Raw genomic sequence first — 22,855 nt, forward strand, 5'->3', positions numbered from 1 at the left:
TCTCCCGCGCCCGCTCGACTGTGTTGCTGTTTTGGTTGTTGTCTCCCACTTGTTTATTTCTCTAACAGATCCTGGAGGCTGAGGTCTAGATCGGTCGCCAAGGATGGGATCCAGGAGAAAACGTGCTGAACGTGCAGCTTGCTCCTACCGATTACAGCCTAGCAGATGACATAGTTCCACTGTGCTCTAGTCCATTGTGGGAATCATGGCCCTCATGCCCTGCGTCTGTTACAACCCAATATTTGGTGTTATAACCCCTGCTGCCACCCCCCAGCACATCTCAGAAGTGCCGTTACCCTCTCAGCCACATCCCAGAAACTGTGTTGCCTTCACGGTTACTCTTGTTTATGTTTGAGAGCACTCGGAGGCCTTTCCATATCTAAACTCTGCATTCAGTGCTACCCCCTGCAGGATTTGGATACATTTCCCCGTCTGGTCCTAATTCTGTTGAATGACATCATTTATCCGTATTCCCACCCAGAAATGGGCAGATTTCTTGTAACCTGAATACATACCAAAGAATCCCAAAGGACCTGGGTGGGTACTTCTATTTATGGGCTCATTGGATCTTTTTCTTTCCTCTCCGCCTGTTTTAATTCAAATCGGGGGGACCATTTGATTTCTCCAATAGAAACAGAAAGAAATTGAAGACAGAGATGAACACAGATCAAGAGCCCAGGTTTCTTGATATCTAATACTAATATACTGATGGAGTTAAACATTCCAAGGTACGAATGTGTCCAGAAACAGTTTTAACCTTACCCTGGGTTTCCATCAGTGAAACCAAGTTAACATCTGGCAAAAGATAGCGATCTAGCCTCAGGGGTTTCAGTCAAGTTGCGCTTAAAAGAATGCCTTAAAATCTGTAGTTATGGTGTCAAATATAATAAATCTTCACCAGCTCATGCACGTACAAGTCTGAAATGTTTCATAAAAGGTTTAGATGACCTGATAACATGTTTTTAAAATCCAGAAAGAAAGAGAGAGACTGATACAAACGTCAAGTTAAAAACAAGAAAGTAAAATTAGTTTCATAGATTGGGGTTGATAAGGGGAATATCTGCCCTCTATGCTCTAATTTTAGCCCACTACCTCCTTTCCTCTATCTCCTCTGGTGGATATGCTTGCTGTCTGTCCTCCCCGCCGACTCTTTGGCTAGCCTCATAGCCTATAATTTCCTTCAGAGATGTGAGTGAAATTAAATGAAATTGAGAGCCTGCTTAATGCAAACAGGACCAAAGGGCACAGCTCTTTATCGTAATGAACTTCATTCTGATTAAGTCAGGGACTGCAAGTGCTTACTATTTACCCAGTAAATATATTAAATTGCTAGGCTAGTCTCCCTTCTGTCCTGACACTGCCAGGGAATATTTGAAAGTCTGATATAAGATCCTTTTTAGACCATCAAACATCCCTTTCTAATTCTATCATCTCTCTTTATGTTTCCAGGAATATAGTATGTCTTGGTCTCTGAGAGCCAATATATCTGGATTACACTGAAAGAGGAATAACGAGATAATATTTACGCTGCACATTGAAGATGACCTGAAAAGCTGGAAGAGGTGACTGAGGGCATTTTCTCAGTGTGGATGAAGAAGAGGGGAGGAAGGTGAAAGATGACAGAATATCTAAGTGCCTAGATTTGATTCTAGCATAGGAACCAATTTTATGATTCTGTCCAAGGGCATCAGTTATAACCTCTAAATTTCCATGTCCTTCTCCATCTCCCAGTCTTAGATTTTTTTTTTTTTTTTTTTTTTTTTTTTGAGACAGAGTCTTGCTCTGTCGCCCAGGCTGGAGTGTAATGGCAGGATCTTGGCTCACTGCAACTTCCACCTCTCAGGTTCAAGTGATTCTCCTGCCTCAGCCTCCCAAGTGGCTGGGATTACAGGCACCTGCCACAACGTCTGGCTAATTTTTGTATTTTTAATAGAGACAGGGTTTCGCCATATTGGCCAAGCTAGTCTTGAACTCCTGACCTCAAGTGATCTGCCCACCTCGGCCTCCCAAAGTGCTGCTGGGATTACAGGCGTGAGCCACCGCGCCTGGCCAGTTCTTTCTTTTTTTTCTTTCTCTCTCCTTTCCCTCCCTCCCTCCCTCCCTCCTTCCCTCCCTCCCTCCCTCCCTCCTTCCTTCCTTCCTTCCTTCCCTCCCTCCTTCTTTTCGATGGAATCTCGCTCTGTCACCCAGGCTGGAGTGCAATGGCGCAATCTCGGCTCACTACAACCTCCGTCTCCCAGGTTCAAGCAATTCTCCTACCTCAGCCTCCCGAGTAGCTGGGATTACAGGTGCACACTGCCACGCCCGGCTAATTTTTTGTATTTTTAGTAGAGACGGGGTTTCACCGTGTTCCCCAGGCTGGTCTTGAACTCATGAGCTCAGGCAATCCACCTGCCTCCGCCTCCCAAAGTGCTAGGATTACAGATGTGAGCCACCACACCCTGCCAGGCCAGTTCTTTCTTTTTGTTTGACCCAAACATGGTCATGGGCCATGATGTGGGACCCAGGGAATTTTTAGTCTAGGAAATACCAAATAGATATCGTTTTGATGGTATCATGAGAAGCAGTTTGTTTCATATATGCTTGCATGCACACACACATGCATATTCTTTTGCTGCCCTGTGTTTCGGCTGAGCCTCTCTGTTTAGATGACCAGATTCAACATAAAGACCGTGATGTCCTTCTATGTTGCTGACTTCCTTAAACCACAAGATGATTAATTTCCCCAACCTATTTCCTCATCTATAAAATGGGGTCCGGACAACTCACTGACCCCACACGTTTGCTTTGACCCAAGAGGACTGCAATGATACAGTGATTATTAGTTGGTGGTGTGGAAATACTAAATGCTGTATAAATGCTTGATTATTATTTGTGGGTATATTTTCCCTCAACACCTCTCCATCCTAGTGCTGAGTGAAGCCTCCACTTGCCAGGTTTCCCTGGCAAAGAAGAGGCCTTGGCCCAGGCCAGGATGTGTAGGAGCTGTGACCCACCTGGCCTTTCAAGGCCCAGGTTCACACTATCCTCCTTCACATCTCAGCCGTGATGGAATTCACTCTTCCACTCATGCTGGCTAACATGGTGAAACCCATTTCTACTAAAAATACAAAAAATTAGCCCGGTGTGGTGGCACATGCCTGTAATCTCAGCTACTCGGGAGGCCGAGGCAAGAGAATTGCTTGAACCCAAGAGGTGGAGGTTGCAGTGAGCCAAGATTGCGCCATTGCACTCCAGCTTGGACAACAAGAGCGAAATTCCTTCTAAAAAAAAATGGAGATGTTGCTACCTGGCCTCCTTACCTCTCGGGACTGTTAGGAGGGTCATACTAGGTCATGCTTGTGGAAGGGCTTCAAAAACCGTAAATCAGAGGGTATTTTAAAGTTTAAAAATATTCTGCAAGATGAGGTGGCCTGTAAATGGAGCAGTGTCAAGGTCAAGTGTCAAGAGATGTAATTCATAGAGAGACTGGATAAATGCCCATCTATGTGATTTGATATGCCCTATGCCAAGGAATGCTCCCTCACTGTCCCTAAAATTCCATCATCAGCAATATATTTCTTTGGATTAAGCATTTGCCATTCCCTTTGGGTCCTACTCTTAAAAGACAAATTCTCTTGTGAGCAGTATGCTCCTGAAATTTAATGTAAATTACATTACCAGACATGTTTCTCCCTGACAGGTGAGATGGCACCAGACAGGTGCACTGGGCTCTTGGGTAGGTCTGAGAAATGAGATGCTGGAATCCTAGAGATTATTCATTTTAGTCAAAGTCAACCTTCACAGTGTATCAGTTGCTGACAGAGGACTCTCGGAACCCACCCAGCAGACCCGTAGTTCCACTCACAGATGAGGGGGGAATCGCTTCTCCCCATCCTCACCTAAAACCTCCGAAGACACCACTGCAGTCATCCAGAGACTCCCATATACTATAGGGGCAAGCAAAGTTTTTTTCACAAGTTTGGGAATTGACACGGGTTGCCAACTTTGAATTTTACCGAACAACAATTACTACTTATTATTACTATCATTTCATAAATGAGAAGACATTTTAACACTAAAAAAGTCAAAAGGACATTATCTGGCCGGGTGCAGTGGTTCACACCTGTAATCCCAGCACTTTGGGAGGCTTAGGCTGGCGGATCATCTGAGGTCAGGAGTTCGAGACCAGCCTGGTCAACATGGAGAAACCCCATCTCTACTAAAAATACAAAAAGTAGCCAGGCGTGCTGGTGCACGCCTGTAATCCCAGCTACTTGGGAGACTGAGGCAGGAGAATCGCTTGAACGTGGGAGGCAGAGGTTGTAGTGAGTCAAGATCGCACCACTGCACTCCAGCCTGCAGCCTGCATGACAGAGCAAGGCTCTGTCTCAAAAAAAAAAAAAAAAAAAGGATATTAGGACATTAGGACATTATTTAAAACTGAAGGATAGCCCTTTTAAATCAAAGATATGTAGCTTTATGCAAATTCCCTGCTTTGCCTTTATTTTTCCTATTTACCTTGGACACTCCTGTTTCTTCTTCAGTATTTATGGGGTGGTGCTGACAGTGACAGAGCAGATAGAGAAATCAAGGAGAGGTAAAAATTTAACTCAAGAATTAATGTTTCTGATAAGACGACCACTTCTCACATGATGCTTCTTTGGGCTACCAGTTTCTTTGTTAAAGGAGAGTAACATAATTTCACCAGAATGGGTTCTGATATGGGGAATATAATACTTTGAGTAATTCTCTTGGAATTACTTCCACTCTGGGCAGATCAGTTTGTTTTCAGTGAGTCCATTCCTTGCTGGGACCATGCTGCATCACCTGAACACTTCTGGTTTTACCTGGCGAGGTGGGATTATTGACTTCCCGAAGCCTGATCTAGCCAGATCAGACGGGGCAGAGTGTTAGGGACTGGCATGGTTCCTCCCAGAGGAGGGAACAAATCTGCCTTCCAGCTGGTGTCCCAGGTAGGTACAGGAGACGCTGGCAAAGCAGGTTTAACCAGCATGTTGGGCAAGATTTGGCCCATACTTTTTTCCTGCTTCCAGTGTCCCCTAGCAAAACTGGAAGCATTCTATATGTTCTGTGGTTGCATATGAACCCAATGCAACCAGCACAACATAGATACATTTTTCTCCAAAGCCCAATGTTTCTAGAAGCTGAGCCTATATTTTAATTCCAAGCAACATTAGCATAATTAAGGCCCATAAGATTGAGTTTCTCTTTTTTTTGAGATGGAGTCTCATTCTGTTGCTCATGCTGGAGTGCAATGGCGCGATCTTGGCTGACTGCTGACCTCGGCCTCCCAGGTTCAAGCGATTCTCCTGTCTCAGCCTCCTGAGTAGCTGAGACTATAGGCACGTAACATCATGCCCAGCTAATTTTTGTATTTTTAGTAGAGATGGGGTTTCACCATGTTGGTCAGCCTGGTCTCAAACTCCTGACCTCAGGTGATCCACCCGCCTCGGCCTCCCAAAGTGCTGGGATTACAGGCGTGAGCTACTGCACCTGGCCCTGAGTTTCTCTCTTATTAGTCATTCCCTGGTAGGTACTTAGGGAAATAAATTTACTTATGCAGGTCACCAGAGCACTATCAACTACACTGGGGAAATATTTAGCCCAATTATATGGTGTGTATTAGAAAATTATAAGATCATTATTTTAAAAATTATATTGAATTGGCTGGGTGTGGTGGCTCACGCCTGTAATCCCAGTACTTTGGGAGGCTGAGGTGGGAAAATTTGCTTGAGCCAGGAGTTTGAGATCAGCCTGAGCAACATAGTGAGATCCCATCTCTACTAAAAAAAAATTATTGAACTTATTCAACCAAAATAGTGGAATAATATACCTACATCATTGAATTGTGCTGAATATTAAATAACATAACAAGGCTGGGTGCGGTGGCTGACACCTGTAATCCCAGCACTTTGGGAGACCGAGGCAGGAGGATTCCTTGAGATCAGGAGTTTGAGACCAGCCTGGCTGACATGGTAAAATCCAGTCTCTACTAAAAAAAATACAAAAAGTAGGCCGGGCATGGTGGCTCACACCTGTAATCCCAGCATTTTGGGAGGGCGAGGTGGGCAGATCACCTGAGGTTGAGAGTTCGAGACCAGCCTGACCAACACAGAGAAACCTTGTCTCTACTAAAAATACAAAATTAGCCGAGTGTGGTGGTGGGTGCCTGCAGTCCCAGCTACTCGGGAGGCTGAGGCAGGAGAATCGCTTAAACCTGGGAGGCAGAGGTTGCAGTGAGCTGAGATTGTGACACTGCACTCCAGCCTGGGTGACAGAGCGAGACTCCATCTCAAAAAAAGTAGCCAGGCATTGTGGCGGGCACCTGTAATCCCAGCTACTCAGGAGGCTGAGGCAGGAGAATGGCTTGAACCAGGAGGTGGAGGTTGCAGTGAGCTGAGATCGCGCCACTGCACTCCAGCCTGGGTGACAGAACGAGACTCCGTCTCAAAACAAAACAACAAAAACCATAACAATATTTGTAAAGCACTTCGCATAATTCCTGAGCAAGCACTCAATAAATATTAGCTATCATTATTTCTCTTTATTTAAGAAGTATTTTTTGAGCAGCTATTATATGCCAGATACTGTGTTAGGGGCTAGAGAGTCAGTGATGAGTAAAATAGGCAAGGTGTCTGCCTTCTTGGAGTGGGGAGATAGACACTAAATGAATTCATTTAATTCAACAATTAACAGCTATTAGGATCAGGCTTCTCTAACTCCTTGGGGGTACATCAGTGAATAAAACAAAGATCCCTATTCTTGTGGAACTTAATTTTTAGAAATTAGCCCAAATGCTTTCTAAATAAATGTATTATTAGAAATGGTGGTAAGTGCTAATCATGAAAAGCCTAGGGTGGAATGAGAGCTTCTAAAAGGTTCCTAATTCAGCCTGGCTGCTGGGGAAAGTCCTTTATGTGGATGTGACATTTTAAGTTTGAGATCTGGATAAAAAGTAGGCTGAACTGAGATGAAGAGTGGGAGGTGGAGGCAGAGAACATATGTATAATGCTAGTAGCTCATATTTAATTCCATGTTCCATGCCTTTTCACAAACATTCTAGAGGACAGGACTGCCAAAGATGAGAGGAGATTCCTGCATCCAAAGTTTGCAATCAGGCTGGGTGCAGTGGCTCATGCCTGTAATCCCAGCACTTTGGGAGGCGGAGGTGGAAGGATTGCTTGAGCCCAGGAGTTCAAGACCAGCCTGGGCAATATAGGGAGATCCTGTCTCTCTCTCTCTCTCCCCCAACCCTGCCTCTCTTTTAAAGACATTCCCAATCAGATTGAATTTAGTCCTCAGCTCCAGGATGCATGGCAGCAGCTGCCTAGTTTTTGCCTTCTCAGGAATCACTGACAGTTGGCAGTTGCCATCTCAGCTTCCCTTGGTCCCCATTACCTGGAACAATCAGTCCCAACTACGCTAGGAATGACCTCTCTGTAGCTAGGTGTGGTGGCGTGCGCCTGTAATCCCAGCTACTCGGAAGGCTGAGGCACGAAGAATTGCTTGAACCTAAGAGGCAGAGGTTGCAGTGAGCCGAGATCATGCCACTGCATTCCAGCCTGGGTGACAGAGCAAGACTCCGTCTCAAAAAAAAAAAATGAATCACCTCTCTGGGAATTGACTTCAGCTTCTTTTACTTGCCTTAGTGAGTGTCACCCTAGGGACCCCAGAAATATGTCAGCATACATTTTCTGCTGGATTTAAATAATCTAGGGTGGGCTGAATAATCAGTCTTTGAGAGTTGAACTACCTTCTGAGCTACAAACATGCACATAATCCTTTAGCCCACTTTTCCTTTGCTACTGAATTTTCTCTCATTTAAGTTTTAAAGCTCTTCTTAGGTCATTTCCACCAGCAAGCTTTCAAGCCCTGGTTCATATTCTAGCTTAGAAATAGTTCACATAGTTCTGTGTAGACATAATATTTACGGGAACCAGAGATGGGTGGATTCTGATAGTGGCTTGTGGAATAGTCTCCAGTGCAGTCAAAATAACAAAGAATTTGAGAAGTAAATGCTTTGAGAGTCTAGTTCCCCATAAACTTCTCAAATATACAGGCTTAAATCCTATGTAAGGATCAGCAGAATCCAGGAAAGTGGAGCCCTGTGTGAGAAAGCCTTGATTTGTTCCCTGTTTGCTGCTTTACAGCACAAATTCTGAACTCTGTTTATTGTAAACAGCTCTCTAACAAAGGACACAATGGAATGTGCCTGTTTTCAAATTCCTGTAAAAAAGGGCCCTGGAAGACCTCCAAGCCTGGTGTCGGTGATTTACTTCACTATTTTTCAGTGATTTCACTTAAGACTCTAAGCTTTTGAGAGAGGTCTTACCAATCATCAACATTAGTGTGGAGCTATGTATAAGAAGGATCTAGATGGGCTGTAATTGACTGAGAATAAAATACAACTATCCATATCCTGTTGGAAGTGTAGGGACAGCTAGGGAGGAGCTGGGAACTTTTTACATTTGGTAGCACTGATCCAAAGATCTGGAGGGAGGGGGAGATTGTTGTTGGTAAGTCAGACAGTAGGGTTTGAGGTGCACCTTGCAAAGACGGCTGGTTTCGAAGGTGTGGGGGCATTGGCACTTATGTTTCTCAGTACATAACCTTACATTGGGAAGCATTTCCTCTGCCCTGAATACCCTGCTCCTTGTTCTTCCATGGCTAGTTCCTCGCTATCATTTGCTTCTCATGGAAATTGTCTCCTTCTTCTACCCAGTCCAAAGTAGCAACACACTTCTTCACAACATATTCTTCCATTTTAATTACCTGCCCAAGGCTGGGCATGGTGGCTCACACCTGTAATCCCAGCACTTTGGGAGGCCAAGGTAGGCAGATCACTTGAGGTCAGGAGTTCGAGACCAGCCTGGCCAACACGGTGAAACCCTGTCTCTACTAAAAATACCAGAATTAGCTGGGTTTGATGGCGCACACCTATTGACCCAGCTACTCGGGAGGCTGAGGCATGAGAATCGCTTGAACTGGGGAGGCAGAGGTTGTAGTGAGCGAATATCGTGCCACTGCACTCCAGCCTGGGCGACAGAGCAAGACTTTGTCTCAAAAAACAAAAAACAAACAAAAAAATTACCTGCCCAGCACTTACTTTTATCTGACATTTTTGTTTTCTTATTGATTCATTACTGGACTATAAGCTTCATGTTGGTAGGAAGCTTGCCTGTTTACTGTGGAGTCCAGTGACTGGCACATAGTAGGTGCTCAATAAAAGTGATGAATGAGTAGCAAGGAATAGGATAATTGACTTTGTACAATTTGAGTTAAGAAGGGATTAACTTTGCAGCGTCCATACAAAGTAACTGTAGGTAATTGGTTTTTTTCTGACCCTTATACAAGGTAATAATATTTTGAGGTATGTGAAAGTCATTTCTTTCCTGGAAAGAATTCTGAAACCAATGGAAAAATAGAAAGCAGGCCAGAGATATCTGATAAGAATACAACTGAATTAATCTCAAACTAGATGTGTGATATAAATGCCTCAGGGCTGCTCTTATCTAAATGTAAATCTAAAACATCTTAATCTGAAATTCCTCAGCTTTCTGCATTATTCTCTGGTCATTTTACCACATGGGCCAGAAATGGGTAAGAAATATAGAAATTATGACCTGGGGCTTGGAGCTGTCGTTTGGTGAAACCGTTGATTTCACGGGCCAATGAGTAGAGTGCTAGTTGAAGAACTTTTTTTTTTTCTTCCATTTCCCCTGCCTATTTCACAACCTCTTACTTCCTTCTTTTCCAAATTCTAAGCTCAGACAGACATCAGCTGGATGAAGCCCCAGGTTCAAACAAACTTGCCTTGGATGTCAAAGTACTAGTAGCAAAGGAACTCCCAATTCCCCACCTGCTGTGACGTTTCCCATTCACTGCAAGCAAAGTCCAGGTGAAAGCAAAGATTCTTCACCCGCAGAAACCCTCTGGGCAGGTAACCCATGATGTATTCCCAGCCACCTGATGAATCTGGAGAAAGGAATAGAATGGTTCTGCCAAATGATTTAAATGAAGAATCCTGTGGGCCCAGCCCAGCCCTCTATGCTAACCAATCTGAGGCCGGCAGGTGTGTGGTGTTCTGTTTATAGCTGCCAGATCAGCTCCTGTTGTAGGTTCTATATGCTGGCCTCAGCTGAGCCTGTGGTATGTGAGAACAGTTCTGTGCGATCCAAACAATTGACAAATACTGACCTGGCCCCAGCCACGTGCCCAGTCATTGCTGGGCTGCCCAAGAAACCAACTAAGCATATTCTGGGGCAGGGGTGGGGGCATTCAAGAAAGAAATCAGAAAGCTGTATTCATTATTCTATTGACTGAGGGCTTAGTATTATGTCAGGCACTGATCTGGCAATGGGGAAACAGTAGTGTCTCCTTCCCTCATGGAACTTACATCCGGTCATTATTTCAGCATACTTGTGAGTTTTCCTTATTTATTATTTATTTACTTACTTACTTATTGAGACAGTTTTGCTCTGTCGCCCAGGCTGGAGTACAGTGGCGCGATCTCAGCTCACTGCAACCTCTGCCTCCCGGGTTCAAACGATTCTCCTGCCTCAGCCTCCCAAGTAGCTGGAATTACAGGTGCCCACCATCACACTGGGCTAATTTTTTATGTTTTTAATAGAGACGGGGGTTTCACCATGTTGGCCAGGCTGGTCTTGAACTCCTGACCTCCAGTGATCCGCCTCCCTCAGCCTCCCAAAGTGCTGGGATTACAGGCGTGAGCCACTGCACCTGGCTGAGTTTTACTTTTTTAAATAAAAATGTATTTTACAACCCAGTGTTGCTTTTGTTTTTAATTACTTGAAAGGATACCATAATCATTTCAGTATTAGGGCCATAAATGTTTACTGTGGCCCTGTGGCCAGCACTTTTAAACTAAAAATTGGTTAGATTTTTACTTTTATGCACACATATTTTCTAAAAAGTTTCTTAGCCGGGCATGGTGGCTCATGCCTGTAATCCCAGCATTTTGGGAGGCTGAGGTGGGTGGATCACCTGAGGTCAGGAGTTCAAGAACAGCCTGGCCAACATGGCAAAACCTCTTCTCTATAAAAATACAAAAAATTAGCAGGGCGTGGTGGTGTGCTCCTGTAATCCCAGCTACTTGGGAGGCTGAGGCAGGAGAATTGCTTGAACCCAGGAGACGGAGGTTTCAGTGAGCCGAGATCGCGCCATTGCACTCCAGCCTGGGTGATAGAGTGAGACTCTGACTAAAAAAAAAAAAAAATTCTTTTTGAGTTAGGCTAAATTTGTGTAAAAGAAAGGATCTGGGGTGTAACCAACCTCAGGTAAAGTTTCTCATTGTGCTAATCATTGTTTTCGGGTGGGGTGGTTGTGGATTTAAAACCAAAGCATCCCATACCATCTTGTGCGGTAGGTAGTGGAAACATTTACTACACTTGATCTTAGCCAAAAGGCCAAGAAGTGATTATGTGGAAACATTTAGACAGCAGGTATGGTGGGTCTTTGTAGTTCTAAGGATGGGTATACCCCTTGGGTTTATAAGCATCTAAATTATGCCTGATAAGAAAATTGCTGACTAGGGGCCGGGCATAGTGGCTCATGCCTGTAATCCCAGCACTTCAGGAGGCCGAGGCGGGCGGATCACCTGAGGTCGGGAGTTCGAGACCAGCCTGACCAACATGGAAAAACCCTGTCTCCACTAAAAATACAAAATCAGGCCAGGCGCGGTGGCTCACGCCTGTAATCCCAGCACTTTGGGAGGCTGAGGCATGTGGATCACCTGAGGTTAGGAGTTTGAGACCAGCTTGACCAACATGGTGAAACTGCGTCTCTACTAAAAATACAAAAAATTAGCCAGGTGTGGTGGTGCCTGTCTGTAATCCCAGCTACTCGGGAGGCTGAGACAGGATAATTGCTTGAACCCAGGAGTCGGAGGTTGCAGTGAGCCAAGCTGGTGCCACTGCACTCCAGCCTCGGCAACAGAGCGAGACTCCGTCTCAAAAAAAAAAAAAAAAAAAAAAAATTAGCTGGGCGTAGTGGCACATGCCTATAATCCCAGCTACTCAGGAGGCTGAGGCACGAGAATTGCTTGAACCTGGGAGGCAGAGGTTGCAGACTGTACTCCAGCCTGGGCGACAGAGCGAGACTCTGTCTCAAAAAAAAAAAAAAAGGGAAATTGCTGACTAGGATTTTGGTTTCCTAACCTGAGAAGGATACAGGTAATAAACCACCCATCAAAGCTCTCTGTCCAGAAAGGGAATCCATGCTGCCTTCTCCGTCACAAGGACAATAACTGATGAACCTCTGTTTAACGTTTATTCATAGGCCAGGTGCGGTGGCTCACGCCCAGAATCCCAATACTTTGGGAGACCAAAGTGGGAGGATTGCTTGAGCCTAGGAGTTCGTGACCAGCCTGGACAACATAGTGAGACCCCATCTCTACAAATAATAAAAAAAATTAGCTGGGCTTGGTGGCCCATGCCTGTGGTCCCAGCTACTTGGGAGGCTAAGGCACGAGGATTGCCTGAGCCCAGGAGGTCGAGGCTGCAGTGAGCCACCGCATCCTAGCCTGGGTGACAGAGTGAGACCCTGTCTCAAAAAAATAAATAAGCAAAAATAAAAATATACATTTATTCTACAAGGATTTGAGTGCCTTGGTGTCAGGAAGCGTGGTACTGAGGATAGATTACTGCTAAATAAGACAGATAAGGTCCCTGCTCTTGTGGAGCTTACGGACTAGTGGACGATGGCAATTGAACAGTACATAAATGGACAGGGTAATGTAGTGATAAGTGCTAGATAGAAAAGAAAACCAGGTAACATGACAGAAAGTGGCTGAAGGGCAAAGGAGGTTGCAACATTGGATGGGGAAGACAGGAGGGGCTTCCTGGAGAAGGTGACATTTGAGCAGATGTTGGTCAGGAGGAAGAGTCAACTTGTCAAGGTCTGTGAGGAAGAGGGAAGAGTGGGTACAGAGACCCAGAGGCAGAAGCAGCTTGGCATATTTGAGGGAGAGAAAGGCCAATGTAGCTGGAGTGGAGTGCGGGAAAATGGTTCAAGGTAAGGTTGGAAGGCGAGGCAGAGGCTGAAGCCTGTGGACTGGGAATCCTCATAAGAAGTGTAGATTTTTATCTGAGTGTCATTCTGTAAACTGACCTCTAAACAGGTTTCGGGGGATAACAGTTCTGTTTGGTGTTCTGATTTAATTCAGAGCCCCCCTAGGTGGGAGAGTAGACTCTGCCAGTGTATAATCTGTCCTTGTCCTAACTGATCACCTCACAGTCTGGGATGGGCCGGAGTTTAAAGGTGGAATTCTTCAGAAGAGTCATTTTGGGAATTTCACCATCAATCTCTAACTCAGTACTCCAGAGTAATAAAACATCTGTGGAGAAATCAGACCTCACCTGGGAGTTACAATAGAAAGTTTTCTTGTGGAACACAATCATGTACTAAACTAAGACAAAAAGTTGTCACATCTGAGGATGAAATTACGAGTTCTAGATCAGAGGGCAGCCTAAATGAATTCGTACATACTAGTCAGTATTTTCCTGGTTTGGGAAAGGGGAATTTCTTTGGCGTTACAATGGCCAATGTCTCTTTTAAAGATCTGTCCTTTGTGGCCGGGTGGCGTGGCTCATGCCTGTAATCCCAGCACTTTGGGAGGCCAAGTCTGGCAGATCACCTGAGGTCAGGAGTTCGAGACCAGTCTGGCCAACATGGTGAAACCCCCATCTCTACTAAAAATACAAAAATTAGCCAGGTGTGGTGGCAGGCGCCTGTAATCCCAGCTACTTGGGAGGCTGAGGCATGAGAATCGCTTGAACTGGGGAGGTGGAGGTTGCAGTGAGCCGAGATCATGCCACTGCAATCCAGCCTGGGCGACAGAGTGAGACTCAGTCTCAAAAAATAAATAAATAAATAAAATCTGTCCTTTGCAACTTTTCAGTATAGGGAGAGAGAGAAAAAAAAAAAGATTTTTCTTGTTGAGTAAGAGTAAGGTCATGGATGACATGGTGTGACCTCTGCTGAAGATGTCTTAACACCTCAAATTGCGTCATGTGGCAGCTTCTTCTAGCCACCCCTGGCCCTGCCCATGGTGATTATGAGATTTTTCTCATTGGATGGGAGCCCTGCAGTTGAGGTTTCTTGGGGTGTGTTTTTGTTCTATAGGTTTAGTGATGTCAATGGGGTTCCTTTGGAATTCCAGCAGCTAAGTCTGCCGGAGCTGCAGAAGGTCAGCTCAGGACATCAGAGGAGCTGACAGCCTGGAGAAGCTGTGCTTGTCTGCTGGTGGGGAGCTCTTGTTTCCAAAGCAAGATTCGGCAACACTGACAGAACCAGTGTCCCATACTGCTGGTGGCTGCAAAATATGTTGCAGGCTTGGGCTGCAGTGTGCCTGTCTTTGGCACTGCCGCTGTTCCCCAGTTTCCTCAGCTCCAGATGGAGCATGTCTCAGGGACCACACAGAGCTTTGTTTAAATGCTCACATTAGCAGAAGGACGGGGATCCCATTGAATCATCCTCTCCTGTCAAAAAGCCAAGAGTTGTTCAGAATGAAAAAACAGTTTTTCTCAAAGAGGCTAAATCTCTAGTACTAATTAGTTGCAGTAGTGGCGTGTGTGTGTGTTGGGGGGTGGCATGGTAATCTTGTGCCTCCAGTGTTCTAAATAGGGGCAATCTTTTCGCTCACGGTCTGAGCCATTGAGTGAGTAACCTTGACCTCCTAAGACCCTTCACTGGGCTCACGTGTGTGTGAGTCCCACAAGAATTGTGGAATGCCTCTTTCTCTTGTTGGGTCCAGACATTTAGAATGAATAAATTAAAGGGTAGTGGTAACATGGTCATTGTCATTGAAGACAATGTGGTATTTATACATGGGCACTAGCTGTCTTTCTCATTGGGCTCAGGAACAAGGGTAAGTTTGATCTTTCATCATGAACCACTGGGGTGTTCTTTATACACAGAGGCTGTACCAGCTGAAAATAGCCCAAACATCTTGTAATTTTGTCTTTCCCAATTTTTGCCTATTCATATCCCAGAATAAAAGAGCCTGTTCAGCCTTTCCAAAGATTTAAAGAACATTATCTATTTGCTTTCTAAGTACCCAAGAAGCACAACCATCTACATTCACCTTGCCTGGATGAGGACATGCATTCATTCATCCATTCAATAGATATTTATTGCCAGACATGGTGGCTCACGCCTGTAATCTTGGCACTCTGGGAGGCAGAGGTGGGAGGATCACTTGAGGCCAGGAGCTTAAGACTAGCCTGAGCAACATAGCGAGACCCCATCTCTACAAAAAATATAAAATTAGCTGGGCATGGTGGTGTGTGCCTGTGGTCCTAGCTACTTGGGAGGCTGAGGTGGGGCACTGAGCCTAGGAGTTCAAGGCTGCAGTGAACTATAAATCACACCACTGCACTCCAGTCTGGGTAACAGAGTGAGACGCTGTCTCAAAAAAAAAAAAAAAGAAAAGAAAAAGAAAAAGGGATATTTATTGAACACCTACTATGTGCCAGGCACTGTGCTAGATCCTAAGTGAATATCAGCACACGAAAAAGACAAAGGCGAAAAGTTACCAAACAAGTCTAAGTTGATTTCGGTATATGCATCTTCCTGACTTCTGGTCGCATGCTTTGACCACAACCCTTCACCACTAGACCACACTTCCCCAAATAAACAACTACTTCTGCATGCTGGGGATGGGCTGTGTGCGGCAGCATTTACGTAGGCGTTACAGACAGCAGCCTTTCTCTTAATGTTGCAATAACACCAGGCTAAACAATATGCATTGACTTCAAAAGTGTGGGTCAGGTCTCCTTCATGTGCCACCGGGAGAGTGCAAAATAGGAAAAGTCTATCAGATAAGGAAACACTGAGGAGGAAAAGTGAATTTTTTTTCAATTTGGGTCAAAATTCAGATGTGGAATTCTACCCTCCTTTTCACTTTTGGATCCCCAGATAGGATGAACTCAGCACATAGATAATCACGAACTACACACATTTAGGTTTTATATGCTCAGACTTGTCCAGAACATGAAATCCTTGCCCTGTTGGAAGGCAGCGCCGTGCTCATGGAGGCACACAAACACCTGTCTCAAAGTCACCCTGACCTGCGGATCTGCAAATGGCAAAAATAATTTCATATGTTTATTCTGATTTGTCTTCATTTTTAGGTTACCTTGTGTGAGCTCCACTTTTTAGAATGTGATTTTGCAGTCCTGAAATGGATACCATGAGCAGATTGAGATGTGAGAATATGTTAGAATGATCACAGGTTCGGATGTTAGTGGGGCAGGAGAGGGAGTCTGAGATTGTATTGGCTTATACTGTGGCTTCTGGTTGAGCACTTGCTTTGCCTGGATGATGCCCTGGCCTCACTCAATCTTTATCATTCCATTATCCAGAGGACACAGGATCTGAGCCCCATCTCTGTATTGCAGTCACCTCCTCTGGGACCTGTTTCCAAGCCTTCTTCTGTGTTGCCTGGCACCCCTTTCTTACCTCTATCAAACCACTTACTGCTGCCCTGTAAGCTCTATTGACTTGTTTGTCTTCCTATGAGACTGGAATCTCTCTGAGGGTCGGGACAGGTCTACCCACTTCATTACAGTGAGCACCAGCCTCCAGCCCAGTCAATAGTTTTTTGTTAAATAAATAAAACAATAAATGGACACATGGTTTGTCCTTTCCAGAGGATGGATTTATTAAGTCTCCAACTCTGGTCATAATGGTGCCAGAAAGGAAAGAGTTAAGCTATCTGGAGGAAATAGGCTCACTGAAAGACCCTTCTTCTTTTTTTTTTTATTGGCAAAAGCAGGATAACTGTATTTGAGATAAATCCTGGATATAAAATCTTGACACATCTTTTAGGTATTGGCCGAGATGCTTTAGACCTGAAAGGGAAGTAAATCAAATCATTCTAGGTTTTCTTTTCTTTTCTTTTTGAGACAGAGTCTTGCTCTGTTGCCCAGGCTGGAGTGCGGTGTTATGATCTCGGCTCACTGGAACCTCTGCCTCCTGGGTTCAAGCAATTCTCCTGCCTCAGCCTCCTGAGTAGCTGGGACTACAGGCGTGGGCCACCACACCCGGCTGTCTTGTATTTTTAGCAGAGACAGAGTTTCACCATGATGGCCAAGCTGGTCTCGAACTCCTGGCCTCAAGTGATCCACCCACCTCGGGCTCCCAAAGTGCAGGAATTACAGGAGTGAGCCACCGCACCCAGTCAGGTTGTCTCTTAAGTAACCTGAGATCTAGTTGTGAATGGCAGTCGTGGCCAGACTCAGGAATTCAAAGCTTGACCTATTTTGTCTGAAGCTAATATTAATAATAAGAGAGATGTATTTGACTTCATAACCCCTTTCCCTCCCGTCCCCCTCTTTCTTTCTGTAATCAAGGATAGAATTAGAAGTACCGAAGGCCGCAGAATTGCTTTAGGATTCAGAGCAGCTCCAAGGAATCTGTGTTTACGTATTATGTGTATTTTTCCGTTTCCCTCCCTTTTTATGAGTGAGAAAAAAAAGCGCCTAAATTCCCACCAACATAAACCAATGACATACAATGATGAAATTCTGTTTTCACCTCTGCCTGTGACAGGGAATGCAAAAATAGCAAGTGGCCCAGTTCCACGAATCCCCGCCTCCTGCCCTCCCCGCTCCTGCCGGGTTGGATCTCTAAGAATGGAGGTTAGCGCACAGCCTCGCGCGGGCCGCTCAGCCCCCGGACCCAGCGGATGATGTCAGGCGACGGGAGCGGCCGCAGCCGGGCCGGGGAGGCCGCGGCCCAGGGGAGCTGGGAGGGAGGGCGGCCTCGCCAGGCCGGCGGCGCGCCCGGCCGTGCGGCGTTGCCTGGAGACGGCCCTGGCGGCGCTGTGTTGCTGTAAACAGCCGCTTCCCTGTTACTATCTATAGCAGGATCTCCTGGCTCCCGGGCGCGGCGGCTGGAGGCAGGTCTGCGGTCCGGCTCCCCGCGCGCCCCGATCTATCCGCCCGCCGGCCTCATCCTGCCTCGCCCCTCTCCAGGTGCCCACCGCGGGCCCCGACCCCTGGGCCCGAAGAGTGGGGAAGGGAAGACCGGGGCTGTGCGGGGACATGCGTCTTCGCGCCCTGGAGGTGGCCAGCGCGCTGGGGCTGAGCCCGGGCAGCGTGACCCCGGCTGTCCTACGCAGCAGGGCAGGAGACTGGGGGGCGTGGCACACTCTGGAGCACCTTGCCTCCCCAAAGCCCAGTGTTCCAGGACGTGGAGCCGCGCCTGGGGTCCCAGCAGTCGAGGTATTCCGCCTAGGCGCAGCTGGACACTGTCCTTCCAGCCCCCGTCCTCCCCCCTCCAAGTCCGCGCTGGAAAATCACCCGCTGCGGGCTCCCGTAAGCACAGCTTCCTGGCGGGACCGAACCAGCCCCCCAGCGCAGATTTGAGTTCCCCGCAGGAAGCACACCCCGCCTTGTCATCCCGAACTGACCACCCTGCCCACATAACCACACCTCGCACTCCCTACCCCTGGGGCCCAGCTCAGAACCGGGCAGATACCCCATTCAAATGTCTTCGCACGTAGGTTTTGCACAGTTGTTTATCTGCTGGTGTCTCAGGGATTTGACAGTTTCCTTAATATTCCCACACATGACCGAGAAAAATAAATAAATAAATGCGCTGTCTTCTTTAAATAAATAAATAAAGTACCCAGTATCGTAAAGTAGGGTATCGTATTCTCTTATTTTGGATCCTCCACTTTCTGCTTCCAAACGCAGGAACAGTGCTAGTATTGCTCGAGCCCGGGGGCTGGAGGCGAGGGGATGAGGGTCTGCTTCCACGTTTTGCACTGAATTAGGGCCAGAATTGGTGATGGGGGTAGGGGCGCATTCCTTCGGGAGCCGAGGATTAAGTCCTCGGGGTTGTGTACTCGAGGCCGTTTCTCTTATCCCTGAGCCTCAGAACTGTCTTCAGTTTCCGCACAAGGGTAAAAAGGCGCTCTCTGTCCCATCCCCCCCGACCTCGGGAACAAGGGTCCGCATTGAACCAGGTGCGAATGTTCTCTCGCATTCTGCGCCGTTCCCGCCTCCCCTCCCCCGGCCGCGGCCCCCGCCTCCCCCCGCGCTGCACCCTCGGTGTTGGCTGCAGCCCGCGAGCAGTTCCCGTCAATCCCTCCCCCCTTACACAGGATGTCCATATTAGGACATCTGCGTCAGCAGGTTTCCACGGCCTTTCCCTGTAGTCCTGGGGGGAGGTATCCCCGAAACCCCTCATCTTGGGGGGCCCACGAGACCCCTGAGACAGGAACTGCGAAATGCTCACGAGATTAGGACACGCGCCAAGGCGGGGGCAGGGAGCTGCGAGCGCTGGGGACGCAGCCAGGCGACCGCAGAAGCGCCCAGGCCGGCGCGCCACCCCTCTGGCGCCACCGTGGTTGAGCCCGTGACGTTTACACTCATTCATAAAACGCTTGTTATAAAAGCAGTGGCTGCGGCGCCTCGTACTCCAACCGCATCTGCAGCGAGCATCCGAGAAGCCGAGACTGAGTCGGCGGCCGCGGCGCAGCGAACGAGCAGTGACCGCGCTCCTACCCAGCTCTGCTCCACAGCGCCCACCTGTCTCCGCCCCTCGGCCCCTCGCCCGGCTTTGCCTAACCGCCAAGATGATGTTCTCGGGCTTCAACGCAGACTACGAGGCGTCATCCTCCCGCTGCAGCAGCGCGTCCCCGGCCGGGGATAGCCTCTCCTACTACCACTCACCCGCCGACTCCTTCTCCAGCATGGGCTCGCCTGTCAACGCGCAGGTAAGGCTGGCTTCCCGCCGCCGTGGGGCCGGGGGCTTGGGGTCGCGGAGGAGGACACACCGGGCGGGACGCTCCAGTAGATGAGTAGGGGGCTCCCTTGTGCCTGGAGGGAGGCTGCCGTGGCCCGAGCGGTGCCGGCTCGGGGGCTCCGGACTTGCTCTGAGCACACGCACGCTTGCCATAGTAAGAATTGGTTCCCCCTTCCGTAGGCAGGTTCGTTCTGAGCAACCTCTGGTCTGCACTCCAGGACGGATCTCTGACATTAGCTGGAGCAGACGTGTCCCAAGCACAGACTCGCTAACTAGAGCCTGGCTTCTCCGGGGAGGTGGCAGAAAGCGGCAATCCCCCCTCCCCCGGCAGCCTGGAGCAGGGAGGAGGGATGAGGGAGGAGGGTGCAGCGGGCGGGTGTGTAAGGCAGTTTCATTGATAAAAAGCGAGTTCATTCTGGAGACTCCGGAGCGGCGCCTGCGTCAGCGCAGACGTCAGGGATATTTATAACAAACCCCCTTTCAAGCGAGTGATGCTGAAGGGATAACGGGAACGCAGCGGCAGGATGGAAGAGACAGGCACTGCGCTGCGGAATGTCTGGGAGGAAAAGGGGGAGACCTTTCATCCAGGATGAGGGACATTTAAGATGAAACGTCCGTGGCAGGATCGTTTCTCTTCGCTGCTGCATGCGGCACTGGGAACTCGCCCCACCTGTGTCCGGAACCTGCTCGCTCACGTCGGCTTTCCCCTTCTGTTTTGTTCTAGGACTTCTGCACGGACCTGGCCGTCTCCAGTGCCAACTTCATTCCCACGGTCACTGCCATCTCGACCAGTCCGGACCTGCAGTGGCTGGTGCAGCCTGCCCTCGTCTCCTCCGTGGCCCCATCGCAGACCAGAGCCCCTCACCCTTTCGGAGTCCCCACCCCCTCCGCTGGGGCTTACTCCAGGGCTGGCGTTGTGAAGACCATGACAGGAGGCCGAGCGCAGAGCATTGGCAGGAGGGGCAAGGTGGAACAGGTGAGGAACTCTAGCATACTCTTCCTGGGAATGTGGGGGCTGGGTAGGAAGCAGCCCTGGAGATGGAGGAGCCCAGTAGAGAGGATGAAGCCACTGACGGGGCTGGCTGCACATCCCTAACTGGGAGTCCTGGCTCCAAGCCCATTCCATCCCAACTCAGACTCTGAGTCTCACCCTAAGAAGTACTCTCATAGTTTCTTCCCTAAGTTTCCTACTGCATGCTTTTAGACTGGGCTCTTCTTTGTTCTCTTGCTGAGGATCTTATTTTAAATGCAAGTCACACCTAGTCTGCAACTGCAGGTCAGAAATGGTTTCACAGTGGGGTGCCAGGAAGCAGGGAAGCTGCAGGAGCCAGTTCTACTGGGGTGGGTGAATGGAGGTGATGGCAGACACTTTTACTGAATGTCGGTCTTTTTTTGTGATGATTCTAGTTATCTCCAGAAGAAGAAGAGAAAAGGAGAATCCGAAGGGAAAGGAATAAGATGGCTGCAGCCAAATGCCGCAACCGGAGGAGGGAGCTGACTGATACACTCCAAGCGGTAGGTAGACTCTGTGGGTTGCTCCTTTTTAAAACTCAAGGGGAAAGTTGGAGATTGAGCATAAGGGCCCTTGAGTAAGACTGTGTCTTATGCTTTCCTTTATCCCTCTGTATACAGGAGACAGACCAACTAGAAGATGAGAAGTCTGCTTTGCAGACCGAGATTGCCAACCTGCTAAAGGAGAAGGAAAAACTAGAGTTCATCCTGGCAGCTCACCGACCTGCCTGCAAGATCCCTGATGACCTGGGCTTCCCAGAAGAGATGTCTGTGGCTTCCCTTGATCTGACTGGGGGCCTGCCAGAGGTTGCCACCCCGGAGTCTGAGGAGGCCTTCACCCTGCCTCTCCTCAATGACCCTGAGCCCAAGCCCTCAGTGGAACCTGTCAAGAGCATCAGCAGCATGGAGCTGAAGGCCGAGCCGTTTGATGACTTCCTGTTCCCAGCATCATCCAGGCCCAGCGGCTCTGAGACAGCCCGCTCTGTGCCAGACATGGACCTATCTGGGTCCTTCTATGCAGCAGACTGGGAGCCTCTGCACAGTGGCTCCCTGGGAATGGGGCCCATGGCCACAGAGCTGGAGCCCCTGTGCACTCCGGTGGTCACCTGTACTCCCAGCTGCACTGCTTACACGTCTTCCTTCGTCTTCACCTACCCCGAGGCTGACTCCTTCCCCAGCTGCGCAGCTGCCCACCGCAAGGGCAGCAGCAGCAATGAGCCTTCCTCTGACTCGCTCAGCTCACCCACGCTGCTGGCCCTGTGAGCGGGCAGGGAAGGGAGGCAGCCGGCACCCACAAGTGCCACTGCCCGAGCTGGTGCATTACAGAGAGGAGAAACACGTCTTCCCTAGAGGGTTCCTGTAGACCTAGGGAGGACCTTATCTGTGCGTGAAACACACCAGGCTGTGGGCCTCAAGGACTTGAAAGCATCCATGTGTGGACTCAAGTCCTTACCTCTTCCGGAGATGTAGCAAAACGCATGGAGTGTGTATTGTTCCCAGTGACACTTCAGAGAGCTGGTAGTTAGTAGCATGTTGAGCCAGGCCTGGGTCTGTGTCTCTTTTCTCTTTCTCCTTAGTCTTCTCATAGCATTAACTAATCTATTGGGTTCATTATTGGAATTAACCTGGTGCTGGATATTTTCAAATTGTATCTACTGCAGCTGATTTTAACAATAACTACTGTGTTCCTGGCAATAGTGTGTTCTGATTAGAAATGACCAATATTAAACTAAGAAAAGATACGACTTTATTTTCTGGTAGATAGAAATAAATAGCTATATCCATGTACTGTAGTTTTTCTTCAACATCAATGTTCATTGTAATGTTACTGATCATGCATTGTTGGGGTGGTCTGAATGTTCTGACATTAACAGTTTTCCATGAAAACGTTTTATTGTGTTTTTAATTTATTTATTAAGATGGATTCTCAGATATTTATATTTTTATTTTATTTTTTTCTACCTTGAGGTCTTTTGACATGTGGAAAGTGAATTTGAATGAAAAATTTAAGCATTGTTTGCTTATTGTTCCAAGACATTGTCAATAAAAGCATTTAAGTTGAATGCGA

At 47.8% G+C, this 22,855-nt stretch overlaps 1 protein-coding gene and 1 pseudogene across 1 annotated transcript; one reads left to right on the forward strand and one right to left on the reverse strand.

The window, feature by feature from the left end:
• Nucleotides 1-11,335: 11,335 nt before the first annotated feature.
• On the reverse strand, nucleotides 11,336-11,441 carry LOC129013482 (U2 spliceosomal RNA; annotated as a pseudogene).
• Nucleotides 11,442-19,406: 7,965 nt separating this feature from the next.
• Nucleotides 19,407-22,855, forward strand: FOS (Fos proto-oncogene, AP-1 transcription factor subunit). The gene is made up of 4 exons (XM_054449176.2): nucleotides 19,407-19,747; nucleotides 20,501-20,752; nucleotides 21,184-21,291; nucleotides 21,409-22,855. The coding sequence occupies exons 1-4, from the start codon at nucleotides 19,607-19,609 to the stop codon at nucleotides 22,048-22,050; spliced, it is 1,143 nt and encodes a 380-aa protein (XP_054305151.2). The 5' UTR covers nucleotides 19,407-19,606; the 3' UTR covers nucleotides 22,051-22,855.

The sequence above is a fragment of the Pongo pygmaeus genome, chromosome 15 (genome assembly GCF_028885625.2).
Source record: "Pongo pygmaeus isolate AG05252 chromosome 15, NHGRI_mPonPyg2-v2.0_pri, whole genome shotgun sequence".
In the NCBI taxonomy this organism is placed as follows: Eukaryota; Metazoa; Chordata; class Mammalia; order Primates; family Hominidae; genus Pongo; species Pongo pygmaeus.